Below are 22,882 nucleotides of genomic sequence, written 5' to 3'. Positions count from 1 at the left end.
AGTGCATGGTCTCAAATCCATTCCAGTTTCATTCATGGGTTGCACCTCTGAGCCTCCTACAGCTAACTCTGGTGCAAGTCAGGAGTAGCATGGTTGAGGTTAATACCAGTCAAATTTGATTCCTATTAGCATTCCACCAAAGGAATTAGGTTCTATATCCCATGTCTCGGGTACCTGCAAAAGGCAGAACTGCTGCATGTTTGCAGTGCAGCCCAGTGTTTGATTACAGGGTCTCGTTATTCAAAAATGCTTCTATAGACACTTCAGAAAAGCAAAAAACCATGGAAGCTAATGGGAACTGGTTTCTTACAAGGTTAAAGTTGACTGTCCCAAGCTCACATTTAACCCATGAAACAAAATACTAAGAAAGCATGAATTTTGTCGCATGGTTTGGTATCACTCAGCCCATTTTTGCTCTCTATACCCTATTTCAGGAAAGGCAGCTAGCAAGACAAGGCATCTTTGCCCCCTGCCCCTCAAGAAGAGCACTCCAGCTCTTTTGGAGAGCAAATGCCTCCTGTCTCTCCTTCCCTGCTACTGCAGACAAACAGCAGTGAGGAGAAGAGGCAAAAGGAATTTTTCCTTTGCCCAGCCCTGACAGCAGAACCTCACTGCAAGTTAAAGCCAGGAACAAAGTTCCCCTCGCTGACTCCGGGGTCATGCTAGGTGCTGGACGAGACCAAAATTCTGGGTCATGCAGTCACATTTTGGCCCTGCAGATCTTTATGCCTGCGTCTGTAACAAGTCATCTCCAGTCAGAGATGTTATCGCAGCAAAGTACATCTGCAAATACTCTATTCGGTAACTAACAAATTAATCTTTTGGAAGCTGCAGCATCAGAGAAAAATCCCTTGTTAATTACTACACAGATAATTGCCCCCAAGAGCACAGCTGCTGTAAGGTGAAACAGCAATGTAAGTCAAAGCAAGCTGCTCCTGACAACTGCACGCACCTGCATTTCTGAAAATATTTCTGAAATATTCTGGCTGGTGAGAAGAGAACTTAAGAGCTTGCAAGAGATGGGAGTGCCTCCTCTGGGACCAGCTCTCCTGCATCTGGCATGTCCGCTTTGGAGGGGGTCAGAGCAAAGCGAGGAGCTGTGTGAGCACGCATGGCCGCTGTGTGCGTGCAAGCGTGCACACGGGTATGTTTTCATTTATGTTGAGTGCAGAGGGTCAGATCAGCCCAAACCGGGTAGATGTATCTCATGACTTTTAAACAAGAAATGGAATTAATGGGAATCTGCAGTAATAACTTACCAGGGTAAATTAATATAATAATAAACTCTCCATTTACCAGGGTAGTAAGAGGAAAAATCCACTATAATTATACATGTAGCGTAACAAAACACACCCCTCGCAAAAACAAAATCATTGACTAAGACTGTAATTAATGATATGCATCTCAAAGACCAGAACCCTTCTGCATTAGGCATGATAGAAACTATAGAAAATGACAGCATCTATTCCAAAAATAGGGTAGAGAATATGGGAGAGAAGTTTGAAGCTGAAATAGGAAAAAGATGAGACATTGTAGAAAGCTGGTGGCATCTGGTCGTCTGACGCAGCACGTGAGCACCCCAGTGATGTACAAACAACAAAGAGCATACAGAAGGAACTGGAGGACACCGTAGAGGAGACGTAGCTCCCATTAATATACACAGCAAATAATTCCAGTGGACAAGTGTCTTGTCCTGAGTGACGTGGAAGCCAGGAACTTCACAGAAAGGGCAAGGAATTAATAGGCAAAGCAATTCTATAACCTGCTCACTTCTGCTACGGTTCGTGCAGGTCAGGTTTGAAGCAGAGAGACAGAGACGGGAACGCGTACGTCATATCTTTGGTTGTGATAAACAGGATTACAGCCTCTGAGGTTGCCAAACCAGTGTCCTGCGGAGAAATTACTCCACACACACCTACGCACTTGCCTGTACAACACGCACTGACTAACAGATCATTGCTTTAGTATCCAGAAGTGCCAAGAAACCAACACAGGCTCCCCCAGTTTCACCTTGAACCCAGAAACTTGCATTTACAATTGATTTAAAAAAAAATGATATTCATAGGCTAAAGGTTTGAAACCTGGTTTTCAACTATCTCTAGATACTGCTGCAGGGATGGGAACTCATCAAAACAGCTCTGTGTTTCTGTGAGGGTCTTGGCAACACACTCCCCACTTCTGCATGACCATTTCGGATTTTTTCCCATGAAATCTGACGCTCCCATCTTGTCATCACTCCCCCAGAGCGGGGGGAGAGCTGAGGGGCAAGGAACAGTTTGGCTTACAACACCTAATAACAAGTTTGAGAAATAACGCGTTCTTCCGTTAATCCAACATCCTTGTTCTTCAGGGATTGATTCACTCCAGCCAAAATTTTACTGGATGGAGACCAGACCTAGAGAGCCAAATCCTGTTCTGGGTTTCACAATAAATCCTGAATAGCTCCACTGAGCTCAAGCTACCCAGTAAACACAACAGCACAACCCTGAACATGTTCATCAGCTTGAAAACCATAGTTTCTTTTGGAAGCTGGTTTCAAATCATTTGCCTAGCAATAAAACACTAAATCCACTGAACTTGCAAGCAGTATCTCGAAGACCACATGCATCTGTTGAATAAATCTTCAGTAGCAATCCATCTAAAATAGCCATTGATGCAGATATTTATTTTTAAATATCACTCTGAAAACAAAGGCATTGGTAATCGAAGATATTTAGATTTTAAGAGAGTGACAAAACGACAGTCTTAAAAAGTAAAGAGAATGGGGGGGGGGGGGAATCTTGTCTCTGATCTACAGAAATCCAGTTGAATTTATCAAGCTGCACTGTGATAACAGTGATCTGGTCCATATGTCAGCACACAATGGTTTCGTTGTACAGATAATTCTGACATCAGAAGCAAAAACTTTTAAAGCCTGAATGTTATTTAAATCAGTAACATATGTTCTAATAGGAAGCTTACATAATAGTTTCATTGTACTCTCAAATAACTGTAAAGTATTCAAAATGGCAAAACTGATTGTATGCATGTGTTGCTCGTACTTGATCAAATCCATGACACAGCCCCCAACTCCGTAAGCAGCGCTAAGGTCGTGTCCTTATGTCCCTGCAGTGTCCTTTCACGCTTCAAAAAATGGTCATACCAATGTGAAGACCTGACTTGCTTTCCAGTATTGCAGCCTTGGATGGTTTTGTACTTCCTCGTCCAAATTCAAGCAGCAATACGTTGGCTTGTGTGTCCCCTGTCCTGCACCTCCTGCAGCCACGGCACACAGGTTGCCTTTAGCATCATACGCTCCTTTGTGCAAGCATGAACCGCTGCCCTAGGGGTAAGATAACAAGGCTGGTGTCCCACCTTTTGCAGCCAGAAGCCTGCTTTTAGGCTGCAATGCCATGGAAAAGTAGCACCTAATATTCTGGCCTCCGTCTTCCTTCTGAGCTGTGCGGCTTTTTCACTGGAAAGGTTCCTAACCCTGTTGAGACATGTTGTTGGAGACTTCAAAAACTAAGCAAAAAAGACTTCGCTAGGCAATTCGCAACTCATAAGCTTAAACACATCAGAGGAAGACAACTGTGTTTTAGGTTGAACAGAAAGTATGTATTTACCAAAGGTCTTTTTAAATAACAAGCATGTCTACGAAATTCCGTTTTCATAACTCCTTTTTACATGCAAATGAAGAATTTCTGTGTGAATGAAAAGTTGCTGCTGCCAAAGGTCTTTGTAGTAGGGTGTCTCTCTTGTCCCATCTTTTTGTGGCAACCTCCATGTGAATAAGAAGCTGTTTTCCAAATGGGCTACTGCGCTGATGCCACTGGCAATATTTCTCCCAATAAAATGATTCCACTCTTTTATTCCAGGCTGGGGTTTTATTTTGTTGGTTAGTTGCTTTTAAGTTTCAAGTTTGGAAAGGGGAAAACGTCCAGCATATTGCTTTTTTTCACCTGTGGATCTCTGCCTCAGGCTTTGCGGACAGCAAACCCCATCTCTGGGGAGAAAACGCAGCTCCCCTGGTGCTGCACAAAGGGTAAATCAGGGAGAGCACTCCGGGTCCTGCACTTTGTCCAGCCTGCGACTCTGCTTTGCCTTCTCAGCTTCGTTATGCCACAGCGTGAGCCAGCTGCCGCAGCTTTCCTGGGCTTGCTAAAGCAAATTGCAATTATCAAGGAGCCACGTGCTTTTGGCCAGCACTTTCTCTGAAGCGAAAGCCTGAAAACAAGGACAGGAGGAGACTACCTGGCTGCAGCAGTCAAAACCAACAACTGTTCAAGGCAGTTTGGTTGTTATCCAGGCACGAAGGCAGAGCCCGCGCTGGTGCTCCTGGTAGAGTACTTGGGCTCTGCCACAGACACGGCTGCGACCAGCACTTTGACCAGAGACACTGCATGAAAATCCTTGTTCTACTAACGGCAGTGCCAAACCTCCCCCTGCCTTCAGTGGGGCTGAGACCTTCTCCTCCGGTGCCGGCAGGTGAGGATGGCAGGAGATGGAGATAGGAGACAGGAGATGACAACAGGGAAGGAACCCAACCCTAACGAGATACAGCTCTGGGCCATTCCTGACTTCTAACATTTCCACTCGTATTGTTGTTTCTCGCTGCCTCATTGAACTCACTGCAGCAACTGCAATATTACACTATGCTACTTGCAAGCACTTTATTTTCCATGTCAGATTATACCTCATTTAAACCAAAAGTGCTTGCTGAGACCAAGAGGAGAGAGGTAGCTGTAAATGAAATCGAGTGCTGCTAAACACGCTTCTGTAACTAGTCAATCATGTTTCAGTTAACGCAGATGCTTACTTCTGTTAAAGTTAATACACATGAAACTTAGCTTTAGTTTCAAGTACTCTCATTTTTAGTTGCTGTCAAAAAACCTGGAGCAGAATAATGGGCTTGATCAACGTTGATGTACTCAGAGTCAGGAACAGCAATTCCCTAACACACGAACATACAGCGTGTGTGGGAAGGATAATGTAATTTTGTGTTAATTTCCTTTTGATCATTAAAACTGCTTGTCAGCTTAGTTACTGGTAGCGTTTTAACGATGAAAGATCAGTTGCTTTAACTCAGCTCCCACAATTTGGAAGGAGCAGGGGTTGCCAAAGTGCGGTTCTGTGGGCCAAGACCTGCCCTTGATCTTTTTTTTTTTTCCACCCTACTCCAGCTCCCACCCTTGGCATGAAGCTGCGCCCCAGAGATGCTGTGGAAACCCAGTACGCTGTGCTGCATCTCACCGGGTGCGTTACATCTTCCACAAGAGCAGGAGAATTTTCAAATAGGATAAAGTTGAGACACACAGTAAATAAAACTCTCACACCCACATATTCATTGCCCCTCAATTTAGCCCCAGAGCTACTGACAGTTCCTATAGCTTTGGCAATCGTTCATTTTCATTGTTGAAAGTTTACATACAAAAAAAATAAAGGATAATGAAACTGTGGTTACAGAATGAGTTATTTACATTGAGGGAATGAATCCCACAGCTCTTTAAAATTTCCTGCATGAACAACTTTTCAGTCTCCCACATGTTGTGTGCCTGTTTCACAGTATGTTCCAGGTCTGAGCTTTAGCAGAGTAAGACAGATATATTGCAACTTTGATTTAATATAGATCTCATCCTTCAAAATGAACACTCAAAACTTTTAATGCTGCAGGGTAAACAGAAGGAATATTCTGTAAAAGATCCAAATCAGCTGACAGATTCAGTGGTGTTAAGACACACACCACAAAAAAAGCCCCCCAAACCTCTTTTTCCGAGTACCAGAAAAAATGGAATTCTAGATTAATTGACCACACAGAACTAAAAAAATGGATCAGCTGTGAGTTGCTATTCAATTTTTGTCATAGTAATGGCTATAGCTTCCACTGAAAAAAAAAACCACTTGCAATACTGCAGAAATGGGTTGTTATGAAAACAGAGAGAAAATGTAATTTAAAATTATTTAGTCTGAATGTACAGTGGCAGGAAAGTAGGTTCTTGAGATTCTTTAAATCTGGCACATTTGTATGACACTAATGATTTTCTCCTGTGGCTGACGGTAGTTTCTTCTTTGTACCTTTTCCTTCCTTTTCTAATCTATGTATATATACAATAAGAAAACAGGAAAAATACAGAAGCTTGCAAGGAAGAGACACAGGTACATTTTAGGCCTGTGAATGGCTGGCAAACACCAGTTGATTTCTTCCAAATTTCTTTTCTCTCTCAGCCTCTAATATTCACCCTGGATTTGGCATGATAGACTTGACTCTGCATGTCCTGAGCCAACACTTTGTCTTTAAACAATACCTTCAAGGAAGACTTTGCTTGTACTGGCCTCCAGATGTTCTACAGCAAGCAAACAAGATGCAGAAGACAAGCTTGGGGGACCTCAGAGCCCGTCACCCTGACTACTGAGGCAGATCAGACCTTATAGATTTCCATACTAAGGGTGTTACTACAAGACAGAACCTGCAAGTTTATTTCACAGTACCCCAGTAGAGCTCTCAAATCTGGAGCAGGTGTGCTCATCGGCTGTATAGCAAATGCCACACCCCATTCTTTGGCTTCATTCAAATGAATTCCCACTCCAGGGGGATCTAGCAGTAGATGTTGAAATGTGTCTCCAGTCATGGAGATGAACTTTATGGCAGAAGTGCAAATCCTCATGAGGGCTCTCAGCTGCCAGAGATGCCACTGATCAGCTCCACTGATCATCCCATGTGAGCAGACTAGTTGTTCTAGCTCCCCAGTGCCCTCCTGCCAAGAAAAGTCCCAGGAGGCCTGCATAAACAATTTCAGAGGCACTCACGCAAAATTCTCCCACCCATCTTGGTCGAGTTCTGGAGGCAACGGTAGCTGCCACCCATGAGTAACATACAGTTCCTTTATAGACTAATTTGCAATGGATCCTTTGCAAAAGTAACTAAGTGCCCACAGTCTCCCCAAAACGGCACACAGTCTTTGTGCGAGAGAAACGCATAAGACAGACTTCCAAGTAGCTCATGAGTTGGGATAAACCCCTTCGTGGCTATGATTTATACTGGTTTTGAGAAAAGCAATTCTACTACCTTGAGCTGGCCGGCTACTGGCTGTGAAGTAAGGGAACATATCCACCAAAAAGCTGCAGAACATCACGTCACCCACTACCTGCCACATTATTCAACAGTGGACGCTCACACCATGGATCTCAGTGGCTCTGCGTACCTCTCCAGTGAAAATAAAGGTTTTCAGTCAACGTACCTATCAATTTTTACATAAGCTAACTCAGAGACATTGTACAAACTACCTGGTATCACTGTTAAGTATAGACTGTAGGAAATGAGGTAACTATTTCACAAGTTACCTTGAACATACGAACATACAGTCTCCTTTCAAACCCTGTTGAGACTAACATTTCTTCTGCACCATTAAGGTAGCTTGGGAATGCAAAAAGGAAAAAAACCCTCTGTGAGATGGCTATGAGTGGTATTTAATATTAATGAGTGTATGAGGTAGAGAGAGATGACTCCCCCTAATTATAATGCTTTGTGAGCTTAAAAGTAAATACCAGTTAATCTAAACTATTTAATAAAAAATAATGACATTCTTGAAAACAAAAAAAAACCACAATCCACCCAGAAAAAAAATGCACTTTTAACTTAGTAGGAAGAATCATTGCATACTGCAGTTTAGAGCAAATACTAAGAATATACAGAATTTGCTTATTGACATAGATGAACCTTACAGAAGGTCCTTTTGACAATGGTGGCTGTATTGCTTAAACACATAAGAGTGATAAAATAAGACTGATTATAAAAATAAGCACATTTTCAAATATTTTTAAAACCCTCAAGTATGACTTAGCAACTATATTTTAATGTGTTTATTTTATAAAGGTTAAAATTTATGCTACTGATTCTTACTAATTCTAGGGTTAAAATTTAACATGTGGCAATAAATTCTTCAATTTAAGAAGCTTTTAGGGAACAAATGTTATGTTTTAAAACTAGGTCTACCTTGGGATGCTAAGGACAAGAACATAAAAAAAAAAAAAGTCTGTGGGACCTTAATAGGGATAATTATTATAATTATAAACAAGGGCAAGTTGAACTAAACAACACTAAGCAGAGTAAACCAAACCTCTGTAAATTCTTGCCTATGGTGAGATGAAGCAGTAGAAAGTGGAGCGGTAGGACTGTGAGGCTGGTGAAGTTCAAGCCAGAAGCTGCCACAAATGGTCTTTCAAACGTGCAATCCTTCATAAAACTTCTGTTACCAGCAGTGGGTGGTAGGTTTCAGTATCAGGCCTGTTTTCAAGTTCTCACCTCTAGAATATGAACACACAGTGCAGCTCAAGGCAAAGGGGGAAGAACGTGCATGCATTATACCTGCTGATGGAATCGCAAACTTCACCTCCTAAAACACAAAGGCATCTCTGTATTTCTTTTTGCAGGTATTCTTCCACCCTTGAGAGGCCTCATGCACCCTGTAAAGATGTCAGGACAGAAGGATAAAACTTTGCCAAACAGCAAATCAGAAATAAATCTAGAGAAAAAGAAGTGTGCACGTATTTTAGGGGAAAAAGAGCAACAGGTCCTTTGTGGGCAGTAACGTGTCCACAGAAAATAAGGAAAACTAAATCAACTCCTGCATAGAAGGTATTTTCTAGAAATTAAATTATATAAACTGATCATACACTGAAATTCTATTTATTTCTTCATTGTTTATTCATATTGCTTGGCAGTTACCAACTGATGAATACAACCACATAGTTTAATTTCCCATCCAACCTGACTCTCCCTTTTTTAAAATCAGCGCTCACCTTGCATTTCAAGGACATAATTTCCCACTGAATATAATTATTTTCAATAAAAAAACCCAAAAAACAAAAACCAAAAAAACCCAAACAAGCTGCAGACAAGCAACTCTCTTGTAGGAGAGAACCAAACCAACCTACAAAGCCATTAAACTAATGCTAAAATTATTTTCCTACCTATTACCATGAAGACAAGCCTTCCACAGCTGGTTAGCTCCACTGGCAATGGGCTAATTCCTACTGCTTCCCAACCCAGTTCTTTGGGTTTTCTCAGACAACAATTATAATCATTCTTTCTCATCACTAAAATGAACATTTAGGAGTACATTTTCATAACTGATCCCTGACATTGACAGCTGAAACAGAGCAGCTGCAAACCATAATACCCAGGCATGTAAGTACTTATTGGCTGGCAGAAATCAGCTATTACCAACGTTTTTATTTATCATATTACAGTAGCCATCCAAAACATGTAAGTGAGATCACGATCCCATTAGGCAAAGCCTTGTACATAACTCATTCAAAAGACTGTCTGCTCCAGAGTAACGTATAAAGTAAACAACTGAGGCTGAAAATACAGCAGATTTCTACAGCTAACGCAGGATGCTGCAGAAACAAGAGCTAACCCAGGAGCCGAGTCCTGTTTCTGAAGTCCTGGCCCAGTGGCTCAGCCACAAAGCCCAGTCTTGCCACAGCCCAGTCAGCTACAAAGCCTCTAGTCCTTGCCATTGCTATCTCCAGTCGGTTCAAAGAGTAAAGCTGCCCCTGTAACCCCAGAGACTGGAATCAGGTGTGCTGATGGACCCCATCAAGGTTCTTCATTCACTAAAAGCAATTTGTGCAGCTTAAGTAATTACTACTTGTAAACAAACAGCATTTCTAAGACCAGAACACCAATGAACACAGGATTTCAGAGGTTCCCTTTGGAAATGGCGAAAGCTTTTACCTACTTGTTTTCTTGATGAAGGAAAGGAAAGGAGCAATGGTGTGCAGAGGGGGAGAGCCAGGGATTTATGTGGCTTTTGCAGGTGTGGATGCATGCACTTGTTTCTGCTCGCTGACCTTGAAACGGTAAGGGCTGGATTCTTCCCATGGGACAGTCTACCCTCAAACACCAGAGGAGGAATGCAGGACATCTCTATCCCTCAGACCTTCTCACAAGAAGGGAAAAGTTGAGAAGTGTCCACCATCTCCCCTCCAGTCCCCTGCCCCACTGGACCACACCGTCCTACCAGCACATCCGCAGCTCAGGGAGTGCTTGCTTTGAGATGAGCCTCATCTCCTGGCTGGACAACACCAAATGAAGGTGGACCCCAGAGAAAATTGTACATGGAAGAGGTTTGAGGGCTTCATGTCAACAAGCCCAGGCTCCAGCAGAGGTATTTGCTGCTCCAATATACAACAGAGCTATGTTAGCAAGGCAGTGGCTGAGGCAGCGATAAAGAGAAGCAGAACTCTCGTCTCGGACAGGTGCCTGGCATGAGAAAACGTCCTGTAAAGTTACTTTTTACCAAATGTACTCAAAAGTGGTGTGTCTATTCAGATGGTTAGCAGAGAAAGGGCACAACTATTCATTAAATGATGGGCTTACCTTACCTTGCAGATGTTTAATGGCAGATTTGCTGCACACATTGTCCACTATTTATTTACTTTGCTATTTCACTAGCCACATGCATGCTGCAAAAAGTGTTGTGGTCTCTGATGATCCTCTTATAGTTTTCATGCCCTGTATTGTAGCGCAGCTTGGATCACAAGATAGAAACACCATAGCTGTCTCCCTAGGGGAAGAAATCTACCTCTGTGGAACTGCTCAGGTGACAATGAGAGCAGATTCTCTCTGCTCCAAGGTGGGATGGATGCACAAGATCTTCCCCACTGACCCTGTCAGGACCAGGAGACTTAAACTTGGAGCTGCAATGGTAGGACCTGCCTCATAACCCTGTTCCTTACAGGTATGCTCTGTACCTGACAGCCTGGAATAGGTGGCAGGGGAGTTTCAGCTCAGGAAGGCTGTATAAAACGTAGTGCTGAAGGCAAGAGCCACGGAAAGACACTGCAAGGCCACGAACTTGTTTTGGTGTCCTCTGCACTTGCTGCAGAACGGAGCCCGAGGTCCAGAACTGCAACGGCGCATTTGTGCAGAAAACAAGTTCCGCTTCCCTTGCTGGCGAATCAGCCCGTCAGACTCCCTGATATCTAACGTCATAAACGCGCTCACACTCTCTACCTTGGGCAATTGACCCGGTGAAATTAAACCAAGGAAAATCAGAAGCATTACGTTACCTTCCTTGTCAAGGGAGAGCTAGGCAGCTCAGAGGGGTCTACCCACAACAGGTAAAAGGGCAAAGCAATCAGACTTCCCTATGCCTAATGCAGACGAGCTAAGTGTGCTTTACTGAAAATAATCCCCTCAACTAAAAGTAGCTGTATTTCTGTCCCCAAACCATTGTTTTTTATTAATAATAAGAATGTCCTTAAACCTGTCAATGCTAAATAAAACCTGAGGTCACAGCAAGCTGGCCAATGTTTGTAATATTCCCAGGTATCTGCAGGTATTAATACAGAGAAGACTCATTAATACAGAGATTAAGATTCAATTCAAATGCTTTCCTAGCTCCTGGCAAGCACCCAAAGTCCTCAAAGAATATGTTCTTAAAATAGGCTTCATAGCAACTTTAACTGCTGAAGGCCTTTCGGGCTGGCTACAAGAAAAAAGGAACAACAGAAACACTTCCTAAAGAAACTAGCTTGCATTTACAATTAAATGCTTTCCTTATCCAGAAAAGCAAATGTCGAAGTAAACAGTGATGCCATGGGCACTGAAATTTGGACATAAAGAGATTCACCAAATCAAAGCAGTGGTTCTCCTGACTGCATGTGTGAGTACAGCCTAGAGCAAGAGCACCCTGACCCCTAATTAAACACCATGAGCAACTACTGTAATATAAATAAATCATCTGTTGACAAACATTTGCATCTTTAATGCAAAGTAACTGAATTGATTTTAGAAAATATTTTGGGATCTTATCTATCATAAAAGCAATCCTGATCCTTGTTGCACAAAACTTGCATTTACGTGCAGTACTTATGTTATATGCACCAGACAGTAACCTAGTAATTGCAAAAAATTAGAAATGACCGGCAGAAGGACAAGCAAACTGGAGAGCAAAAAAGAGCAAGGAAGGGGATAAGTAAAAATTACAGGGAAAAAACAAACTTAAGGGAATGATGCCCCTGAATTTCTTCTGCTTGAGAGAAAACTATCAAACAAATGCTGGGTGCCTAGAGATGCTATCAGCAACACATCAAATTTTGGGCTGATCACTGTCATGGCTCAGTGTAACTTGGTCTAGATCCAGCAAAGCACTTGGACTGATGTTCAATTTTCAGCTTGTGAGCAGTTCCACTGAATTCAGACTTCTTGTGATTTTAAGAGGTGAGCGTTTGCTTCAACTCTTTGTTGAATAAGTACTAAGGAGTAATATTGCTAAGTTCAATTTCCTAAACATCCTGATTCAGGTCTCAAAAACAATTTTAAAAATTGGTTTAAAGCCCTTGCCCTCAATTAAGAATGAATTAGTTTGGCTCTGGTTTCTTAAAGTCATGAAATGATCGGTAAAATCCTTACTCAAATCACCCTGCTCACAATTTCAGTTATTTTTTCATAGTCAAGAGGGCTTGAAATTTCCCAAAAAGTGAATACAGAGATTCTTGTGTAGCTAGTCTTGTCCCCAGGAGCTGGTGTTAAAAAAAAATAAAATATCAGAACTCTATCCTAGGGCTCATAAAAGCGTGAGAACTGTTGAATTTGAATGTCCTCTGCACCTTGCTCACTTGAGCCTTCAGGACAGCTGTCTCATTTCCAGCCTCCCATGATGACTTTACTGACCCAAACAGACCAGGAATTACCGTTCTCTTCTTCCGAATGACCCTTTTGCAATAGAGGAAGAGCAATTTCACAACTGCATGCAATGCAGACTGCAGCAAAGAAACGTTAACTCTCACCTGGATGAGGGAAATCTGCTTTCCTTTCCCTATATACCTCGCCCTTTTGTCCCCACATTCTGCAGTTTCTGCATTTCATCTCACTTAAAATATAACAACCTCTTTCCATTACAAGCAGTTGCTTCAGTAGCCCTGGGAGCAGACCAGTCTTCTGCTGGCTGCGATGTGTAGAGCTGAATGTGAGGAAATGAACTTCTAGTGAAACAGCTGGTGAAACAGCTTCTGCTATAAACTTCTAAGAACCAGTTCCTGAGATGCCCCTATCTGATTTAAAAGCCCTTTCATAAAGATACCTGTCTCACATTTTTAAACAGATCTTTTCATTCAGCCCTGAACTGAGAATAAAAGCAATCTGATAAAAAATACATAGGCTGCATGCCAAAGCAGAAGTAGTAATTCATTGGCCTTGAAATATAGTTCTTTTACTGGAAACGTTACAAAGACGAGGACCATGTGTCATCACAAAAAAAAGGCAGCTTTTAACAGGCACTCTTCAGAATAGTCTCCACGTTTCATCCTCAATTATCAGTTCATAAATCTAGAATTTCTTAGTTGCTAGCAGATGGGTGAAGGTCACCAAATAAGGACCTCATAAAATTAGTGCGATTTAGAAAATTAGCAACAATCTGAACTGATTTCTTTCCACAGTACGCTGGATTTTCCAGAGCCATTCCCCTTTAGCAAAGGACCAGCAGAAAACTAAAACCCAGAAACAGCCAAAAAAGAAATTCCCATTCAACTGCCAAGATGGATTATCTGCAAATAAACTTGGATATATTTCCCTTATGGATTTAATTAAATAGTTGATAATGAAGTCTTGGAGGCGTGCTACTCCGGCAGACATGCTCCAGAGTGAAGGATTGTGCCGAGGGACCACGGGGAGCTTTCTGTGAACCAGCAAACCAAGAAGCAAGGGCAGAGATTGAGAGGGGTGCCCTGGGGCTCCCCGTTAGAGCAGGGAGCATCGGGACCCTGATGAGCAGCAGCTCTGGCTCAGTGAAGGCAGGGCCAGGAGTGAAGGTGGCCAAACCCCTACATATGAAAAAGTAGCCCCTCCAGGAACGTGAGTGTCCAGGAGTGTGGCACATCAGCCAGGGCATGGCATGGCACATCAGCCAGGGCACGACGTGGCAAGGCAGTTTGCACGGGGAGGCACCATCCTCCTGACTGCTCAAAGAGGCAAGCTCCAGCAGTGGTCATTGTGTACCCCCCACCGAGATGAAACCTAGCTGTGGTTTCCACTTGGCCAGAAGGCATGTGGTGACCTGGAGCTCCCACACAAGTACGCAGCTGCCCAGGTGACAGGCTGCAGGGAGTGCCTGAGCCCGCCACTGCTACTGGAGGGCAGCGTGGGACGTGTGACTGGGTAGATGACCTGCTCCGTAACTAAAGTCAGGATCATAAATCCCTATATGCACTTTCCTAGCAAGAGAATTCTTCTCACGTTTTCAAACTGAAAAAAAGATGTTTTAATTCCATTTCATCCTGAAATAATTACTCTGCAAGACAGAACAAAACAAAAATAAAGTGACAAAAAGCAAGTTTCCCATCTTAATTACCCACTCATGCATACACACTGACAGTCTTTTGTTCATACTAATGCACCATAATACATTTTTTTCATGTAATATAGCATGAAAAGAATGTCTGCTTTTAACATCCAGAGTATATACGAAACACCTTCTATCTTTTGCCTGCTTTTCTGCCTTTACCTTCTTTTCAGTAAACAGCAATCTTCCAGTCTGTCCTTACGAGACGTTTCCTGCTATCTGCCACCTATTTTCAAATCACAACCACAACGATTCTGACCTTATGGCTGAGAAAGTCTGTGGGAATTACTTCCAGTGAGAAGGAAGAACATCCCTTCCATCATCCTCAAAAACCTCAGCTGCAAGGGCTTGGTCAAACACAATGAAATAACCCCTTTTTGGACAGAATTCAAACATCAAGTTTAATTCAGGAATAAGACTGCTAAACATTTTTGAGTAAATGGCAACAGCCTGCTAGAATGGAACTATGTTACGTTAGTTCTAGCAGACATCACTACTGCTGTGACAGCAATGTTGCTTTAAAAGGCATTAAATTGACATGATGCAGACATCCAAAAATAAAGTTCAAGCATCCAGGCTGTGCTTGCATGGGCTGTGCCCTTAAGTGATCTGTGTTTATCAGTGACCCATTGTGAAAGATGGGAAATGATAAAGGAAAGCTGCTGCTCTAACTATACCGACTGAGTTCTGGGAGAGCTAACAGGGTCTTCTTTACCTATTCCCCAATAATTGCATTTAACTGGCGTACAGAAAGCATGCTTATTTAAAGGAAAAGCAGGGAGCTTCTTGGGGTTCATGTGTCTGGGAAGTGTCACAATATTAGACCTGATATTCAAGGCAAAACATATTTATGTTCTAGCTGATCAAATCAAAACTCAGCTTGAGACCACACGTTACCTGCATCAAGGACCACAAGGATGTCAGGCCACAGAAAATAGTTTGCTAGAACTTTTCATGACAGAAGTTAGAGTCTCAGTACAACGAGGCGTGCAAAATCCTACTAAAGCTGTAAGTCAAACTAAACAGTTTAGTTTTCCTGAACTGCATCCTGTATTCAATACCAACAGAACTGGTCAAAACATTTTCCATTGACACATTTTAAAAGAATACGGATTTTTGACCAAACAAAAAGCGTCTTTTTAATTTTTTTCCTTTTAATGTAATAAAACGTCTTTTGTTATTGTCAAAAATAGATTGTTTTTCACCCATTACTTACTCCTCCATTGCAATAACGGAGCAATTTCATGCTTATGACCTTGGCTGTTTGCCATTAAAATAATTGCAGCAATGTAGAATCACCATTTTTACACGTTATGGACTAGAAGGTGGGAAAAAAATATTCAGACTGCAAATACTTTGTCCCGTCACCAGAACAAGGAAAAATAAAGATCAAAGTGTCACAACTGATGTTCATTAGCTACTGTAGTGATAATGCATGAGACCGAGAAGAATTTATTGCTGTTTCCCATCAGGGACCATGTTCTCTTTAACAAGAATTATCAAAATTACTATTCCCCCCGCCCATTTAGCAGATGGACATACAAAGCCAGAGAGCAGTCCTGTTCACCACTAAGGTGGCATTTTACACAGCCCTTTACTGATATGAACTGTACTTTTCTATTATGTATTAATTACCAAGGATAATACAGGTATCAGCCCAGGAGAGAGAAGACAGCTCTGCCTCCTCATTGCGATGGTTTTCACTTCTACCTTCCCAACCTGCCAACCTCCCAGCTCTCTAGGAGAAAACACGTGATGCTTTCATGGAGCTTAGCAAGCCAGAGACACGCAGTCTTCACAGCAGGTCTCATAAACCCAACTTCATTGACTTCAATGAAGCCAAAGTGATTTTCATCAGCTGAGGAACTGGTCTGACCCGTATAGAACAGGCTACTGTGCACAATAAAAGCCCAAAGGCTGAAACGCTCTGAAATCTGAGCACCTAGACAAAGATAAGAGGCAAATTTCTAGCTCCTTTCAAATTTGTTACAAATTTCCAGGGACTTCAGCATAACAGGAACTTCCTTGGTGGCAGCCTGGGGCTAATTCATTGGCACCATTGCAGCTACACTCATTCATTCCAGCTCTGGTCTGTCCTTAAGCTTATATAGTTGCAGAGCGTATATTCATGACCTAATCCATTATCATGGCATGGGGAAATGGAAGAAATGAAAGTAGCACAAATGAAGATTTTATCACTTAAATAAAATTGAGGGCTGTTATTCTTTATGTTTATTTCAGTTATCATTCATGTCTTACCTCACGGACACAAGCAAACTATTGTTCAACTTCAGTTCTCTCAGATTAGGTAGATAGGCACCTACGGGAATAGAATAAAGAATCACTCTGCAGACCTAGGAGTAAAGGAAACCTCTGACAATTACAAGTCGAAGCATCTAATTTTACATGCATTTTTTACCTGTTTCTGCCAGATCTGTGCTGGACCTCTTCTAAGAAAAATTAACGAGATTATTTCACTCAAAAAATATTTCACTCTTTGCATTTTTGAAACATATACGTATTGTCTGCATGACCATCCAATTATAATTTTTGGAACCCCTCCATGACAATTCTGATATAGCATCTTTCCAGACAGACAACAGCAGAAACTGGCTTGGTGGGTGACTGTTTCCTTTGGTCCAATTCCCAACCCTTATTGACTATTAACTGAGTGATATTCCAAAGAGGTACAGGGTGCTTTAGAGTATAGCATTCATGACCTCTGATTCCTACATAATGCTCTTGCTTCTCTCCCCCCCAGAATTTTTTTCTACCTATTTAATGGCAAGTAGTGATGGACTTATTCGATATACAGCCAGGTAACACTTATTCAAAATGTAATTTTGAGTCAAACAACAAAGGCATAATTTCCCATGTCACAACACCACCTGTTATAGTTCAGAGGTCCCCAAAACACTACTTACGTTTTGCTAAGCATTGCCTTCGCCTTTTGATTTTCTGGATGTGATCCATTGTTTACTACTCAATTGTACAAGCTTCATATCTATGAAAACCTCAGTACTCTCTAGTTATTACTTTGATTAATGCTTCTTTCTGTTCCTAAGATTTGCCTTTTTGGATGCTTCTACAGGTATCTCCGAACCAAAATCATAGACCAAATCCCTCCAAGCTAATGGAATATTTTGGACATAAGCTCAAATCCCAGGAAACATTTCCTATTGACAACAGCAAACTTTACCCATTCCCACTAGTAGAGTTTGGCCATGGCTGACAAGGATCCTCCAGGATAAGATGCAACCATGAAGAGGTAATACCAATTTTAGACAAACTGGATCATTACTAAAACATTAAAATCTGTTCTCAGAAAATATTTTTATGAGTCCTCTGAGTAATCTCTCTCTGGCAAGGGTTACTTAGCAGTGTCCAGAAGGACATTATTCCAGCTCTTTGCAAAAAATCAAAACAAAAGAAAAAAAGAAAAAAAAAAAAAAAAAAGGGAGTGGGATCTCAAAAGCAAACAGAAAAGGTCACGTTGTTCATCCCATTTCCCCAAACAGAACAAGAGCGTTTATGGCAAAAACATTTTAATAAATCATGTTTTAGTAGAAGCATTAGCTATACCTAATGCTATTTGGGAGTGATCATAACACACGTATTGATCTTCATGCTATACTGCAAATATTTAACTCCATGTCTTTGCAAAGCTCCTCAAAAAATACTAAAGATTCAAAACACATTGTGAATTTTTAAGCCTTTTTTTAAATCATTTTCCATAATACATTAAAACTGTAGCAGAAATTATAACACACTGTCCTCATCCTGCAGAGCATGCTTTCTGAAGTCAAACAAGTTTTATGAAGTATGGCAACAAAATAATTTGGAGTCACAAAGACTTCCTCACATGTAATCCACGTACTAAGAATTTGATCTGCCCACACCCCCCCTCAAAAAAAAAATATAAAACAACCAGAATCTAGATTTCAAAAAATTGCTATCACGTTTCTGATAAGAAACCTGAAGCACAGAGAGATGAAATTACTTCTCCCAAAGCATTAAAGGAAAGAAGAAGAAGAAGGATGCAGTAGCCCCTCCAGTCCCAGCACAGCAGTGCGTAATAGCCTTGCCAGGGATTCAACCCGAGAGGTTGAAGAGTTACCAAGCAAAGGCTATTGCAACGCATTACAAAGCAAATGAGGTTTAAAAACTATTAAGCAGAAAATTTGAATGAGAAGTCAAGAAGCCGAGCTCAAGAGAAATGGAGAGACTTGCTCAAGAAAAAGCTTTCCACTAAATGCATTTAGGGTTGGTTCAGGGGGAAAAAAAAAAGAAAAAAAAAAAGACTATTAAAGGATTCAAAGAGGCAGGGTGACAGGCTGACGATACAATTTTCACATCTGGTTATTTCATTATTGTAACCTGATCCTCCATCTCAGCCATTTTATTGTATTTTGGCACAATCTGTCCCTGGGAACTTGTAGAGTGTTAAGCTCTAATGTGCTGTTTACTAGACTGAAATAAAAGTATACTATGTGCAGTGGTGCAAAATTCTGCCAAGAAGACTTTTGCAATACATTTCTGCAGGTTCTTCCCTCCCTTAAGTTTTATATTCTACATATAATTATTAGTTGGTGCTAAGAATTCGTTGTCCATTTGACTTTGCTGTTTTTTATAGTCCTAATTCCTTATATATAGATTAGAGACTGGAAGACTATGTTGAGAAGAGAAAATCTTAAAATGAAGGTGACAAAATAAGAGATCTATCCAAATGTAACAACATACTTCTAATTTTCTTATTTTTAACCCTCACGGCATGTTTCCTTAGAGCAAGGACACAATTTATTCTTAAACTAACATAAAAATACTATAAAATATCAATAATATATTAACTTCTAATATTAATTTTTAAAGTACAAAAAATATATTCCTCATCCTGCCTTCAGATTGTATAATTTTGATTTTTAAAACTCAGAACGATCCAGAAAAATGCTGATGACTGCAGTACAAGGCTGAGAATTCAGAATGGCAAGCTATGTTATCTCATCTGTCTACAATTCCCTTTCACTAAATACCCTTTTTGTTATACGGCTCTGAAATTACTAAGCACCAACAATGTACTAGTGTTAAACTATTCCACTGTACTACCCTAGTGGAACAAAACTAAATGAAGAGCAGAAAGAAATCAGAGTATAAGGTAGGCGAATAAAAGTGATATGTGCACACTCAACAACATTGCCTTAAGTGCTGCACTTGACAAGCAGGGTAGCGATGCAGATGTTTTTCTGAGCTGCCTTGGTACAGCAGGTGGCATTTAGATACCTGACCAGGAGTAAGGAGAAAACAGGCAAGATGCTGATTTTATTATATTCTACAAGCTACAACACTTGTAGCACTTGTTGTTTACATTCGGATGTATTCTTTAGGTAGCATCACGTATCTTGGGTTTATATTGTTAACAAAAAATCACCATGCCTTGACTCCTTACACCCTCTGGAATACGGACTAGTGAAAAACATACACAAGAAAAATATTACTGAAATGACTGACAAATACTTGCCTTGGCATCAGGCAACCTACATGTTTTGTTGATCCAACAGTACAAAACAGGCATGCGAACGCAGGCTGCACTCTTCTAGCAAGAGCAACCTATGTACATTAAACAGGCTGTTTAATTGCCTTAAGCTGTGTAAGTCAGTCAGTCAAGTACTTACTTGGTCAAGTTATTTCCATACATGTTCTAAATAGACATTTTTGCACATGTCTGGGGTGAACTGGGCAATGCCACTGGAGATAAGACTGCAGCACTTGCAGGCAAACCCCGGCTAGCTGCAGTCTAGCTAACTGAGGTGAGAATCTCACAAAAAACAAACAAACCACCCTATCAGTGCAGGGTTTAACATACGCTCACTGCCCCAGTACAAACCTGTGACTCCTGGAGAGCCTGCCCAAGCCCTGCTGCAGCGGGTGCTGTGGCACCTTCTCAGCGAGGCTTGTCGGAACCAGTCAAACCAAGACCAGTGTGTGCAGGACTCCTGCCTCCAGCCTCTGCACCGGCTTCCCGACCACACAAGCTCCTGCCACTGCAATGCTGGCTGCCGACAAACATGTCCCAGCTTCCCATCAGGGATACTGACAAATGGAGCAAAAGGAAAGAGAGACGATGACCCTGTGTGAAAAATAACACGTGCCTGCCTCTGAAACTTCAGCAGAGCTTTTCCTTGATAAAATGCATGCAAGGAAAGCGGCAGTCTCCAGACACGTAATCAACTTAGCCTGGCCACCAGCAGGCAACAATTCAATAAGTACCAGCGAAGAGCACTGTGGGTAACGTGATTTGTAGCTATTAAAATCACTTAGAAAGAAGAGAACTATGTAGTGTCTTAAATGACTCTACCCCACCATCACTTTCAACAGGAATTTCTACGAGTCAGTCATGAATGCGGTCCCAGATCTGTCAGCAATCAAAACTGAAGGGCTAAGCTAATGAAAAGGAAATACTCCATCTGTTTGAGTATGAACCGAAGCCTACACGCAGCTGAAGAGCACAGAACTCATGTCCCAAATCCGCAAAGCTGGATACAAGGCTTGCCAGGACGGGTCAGTGTTTTGCCTGTCGCTCAGCAAGGTGCACTGAAAACAAACAGCTAGAGCTTTCAGCAATTACCTCGAGCCCTGCTAAGGCTCAGATGCACGCTCCGGCATGAAGCCCTTCCTTAATTTTAAGCCTGGTCACATGAAAATATTTTAATATCGGTCTTTTCATGTTTTAGCCCACACCCACACCTAAGAAATATAACTGTTCCTCCCCACCGTGTCACACCATTGTACTGAGGCTGACCTGACGAACCAGGAAAGGTTAGCAGGACGGTGCTTTAAAGTTTAGCACATCCCCAAGTGGAATGCTTGTAAGAAAACCCTCAAGCAACGTGTTTTAAATCACTCTGGAAATCTTGCTAAAGGAGATGTGGGCCCTCAATGCTTGTGTTACAGCCTGTGTACAGCTGTAAACACCAAAACATTTCTCAAGTGGAAATTATGGTGTAAATTTGGGGTTCAAGTGCTGCAAGGTTCTGGGTGACCCAGAACTATGCACAGTCTAGTAACTTGCAACTCCTTTACCTGGCCATTTAAGAGATTGCACAGCTTCTATCTTTACACATAAACACAGTTAAACCAGTATTGTTTACTCAGTGCAAGCTGATCATCCAAACAAGTAGTTCCTTGATGATAAAGATGCTTTTACCCATCTTCTGCAACTACGGGATACAGTGAAAGCAAGGTTAAATGATTTGATATGGCTATACAGAAAGCTAATTAGGTTTGGAATGCAAACAGAAACACCACATTGCAGAGCGGTCCAGGCTGGAGGGGACAGCCAGAGCTCTCAAGCCCAGACTCCTGCTCAGAGTTAAGTCTTCTGTGAGATCAGACTAGGGTGCTCAGGTCTTCACCCAGGTAGATGATTTGTAAGGTCCCTTCCAACCCAAACTGTTCTATGATTTAATGATTCTGTCATTCCATCTGGTCTGGTTCTTACCCTACTCCTTCCCTCAGGCTATTTATCCAGACCCCTGTGAGCAGAGACCAGGTCAGCAGCACAGTTTCAGGGGCAGGCAGCTGGTGAGGAGCATGCAATGAGCCCAACACCTTCAGCGGCAGTCTGGCTTACACCATTCACCCTGAAGGTGCAAACTGCCCTGCAATACCCCAAAAGAAGGCCTTACTCCATGCCCCTAAAAATCAGATGTGAAAAAAAGACCTGCAAGGAACTGATGATCACTGGAAGCAAATTTTCTGCCCTAGCCACCTGCTGACATTTGCAAAGAAATTTTCATGGGATAGAAATTCAGAAAAGCATTTTAAAAAAAAAAAAAAAAAAAGACAGAAGGCAATTCAGGATGGTCTTCATGTTCTGTTATTCTCAAAAGCAGTGGGGACCTGCAGCTGCTGGTTTTTGTAGCTCTCAAGAAAGAGCCAACTCTTGGTGCAAATGGTGTGACATAAACAAGACGGAAATAGTTCGCAACATGGGAATAGTGCTCCATATTCTGTAAAAGTTGCAAAATCCTAACCAGGGGGAGCAGAAAGAAAGGGATTGATTCCAGTAATGGAAAGGAAAGTACAGAGTGAAAAATGTGAAAGACTTTGTTGGCTTGTCACAGCTAATATAAAATGGCATAGGAATGGCAGCACCACTTTCGAGCACTGTAGAAATGGCATAATGAGATTACCTTAACTGGAGGAAATATGACTGACCAGATTATGATCTCTGAAAGAAATGGACGTAATTTACCTTGTATTATCAAATGCCTATCAGAAAGAGACCTATTTACGAAATAAACAGAATAACTAATACAAAGTGGGTTTATAATTCAAGACAAAAGCCCCCTTCACTGTACTTGCTTAACCATTCTTGACAAATTGACATCAAAAGACCCACTAAAGCTGATATCGGCTGTTACATTACAGTCACTGCACATGAAAATGAACTGCTTGGCTGAAAATACCAGCACATGCTTCTGGGGACGTGACTCCTTTTGGCACAATAAATAATACCCCGCAGTAGTTACTCAGCTTCAACACAGCAGAAGATGGGC

The 22,882-nt window shown here is 41.7% G+C and overlaps 1 protein-coding gene across 3 annotated transcripts in view; it reads right to left on the bottom strand.

Moving 5' to 3' along the window:
* LRRC56 (leucine rich repeat containing 56) overlaps nt 1-22,882 on the bottom strand; it is a 65,483-nt gene that overhangs the window by 19,577 nt on the left and 23,024 nt on the right. For 2 of the 3 annotated variants that reach the window (XM_080405537.1, XM_080405538.1), the window contains one exon: nt 16,587-16,647. The exons of the other annotated variant lie outside the window; for it this stretch is intronic. In XM_080405537.1, the coding sequence (XP_080261663.1) occupies nt 16,587-16,647 (61 nt within the window). The remainder of the gene's footprint in view (nt 1-16,586; nt 16,648-22,882) is intronic. 3 annotated transcript variants of the gene reach the window in all.

This window comes from Falco punctatus (assembly GCF_963210335.1).
Source record: "Falco punctatus genome assembly, chromosome: 10".
NCBI lineage: Eukaryota > Metazoa > Chordata > Aves > Falconiformes > Falconidae > Falco > Falco punctatus.
This window is presented reverse-complemented; position numbering and strand designations above follow the sequence as displayed.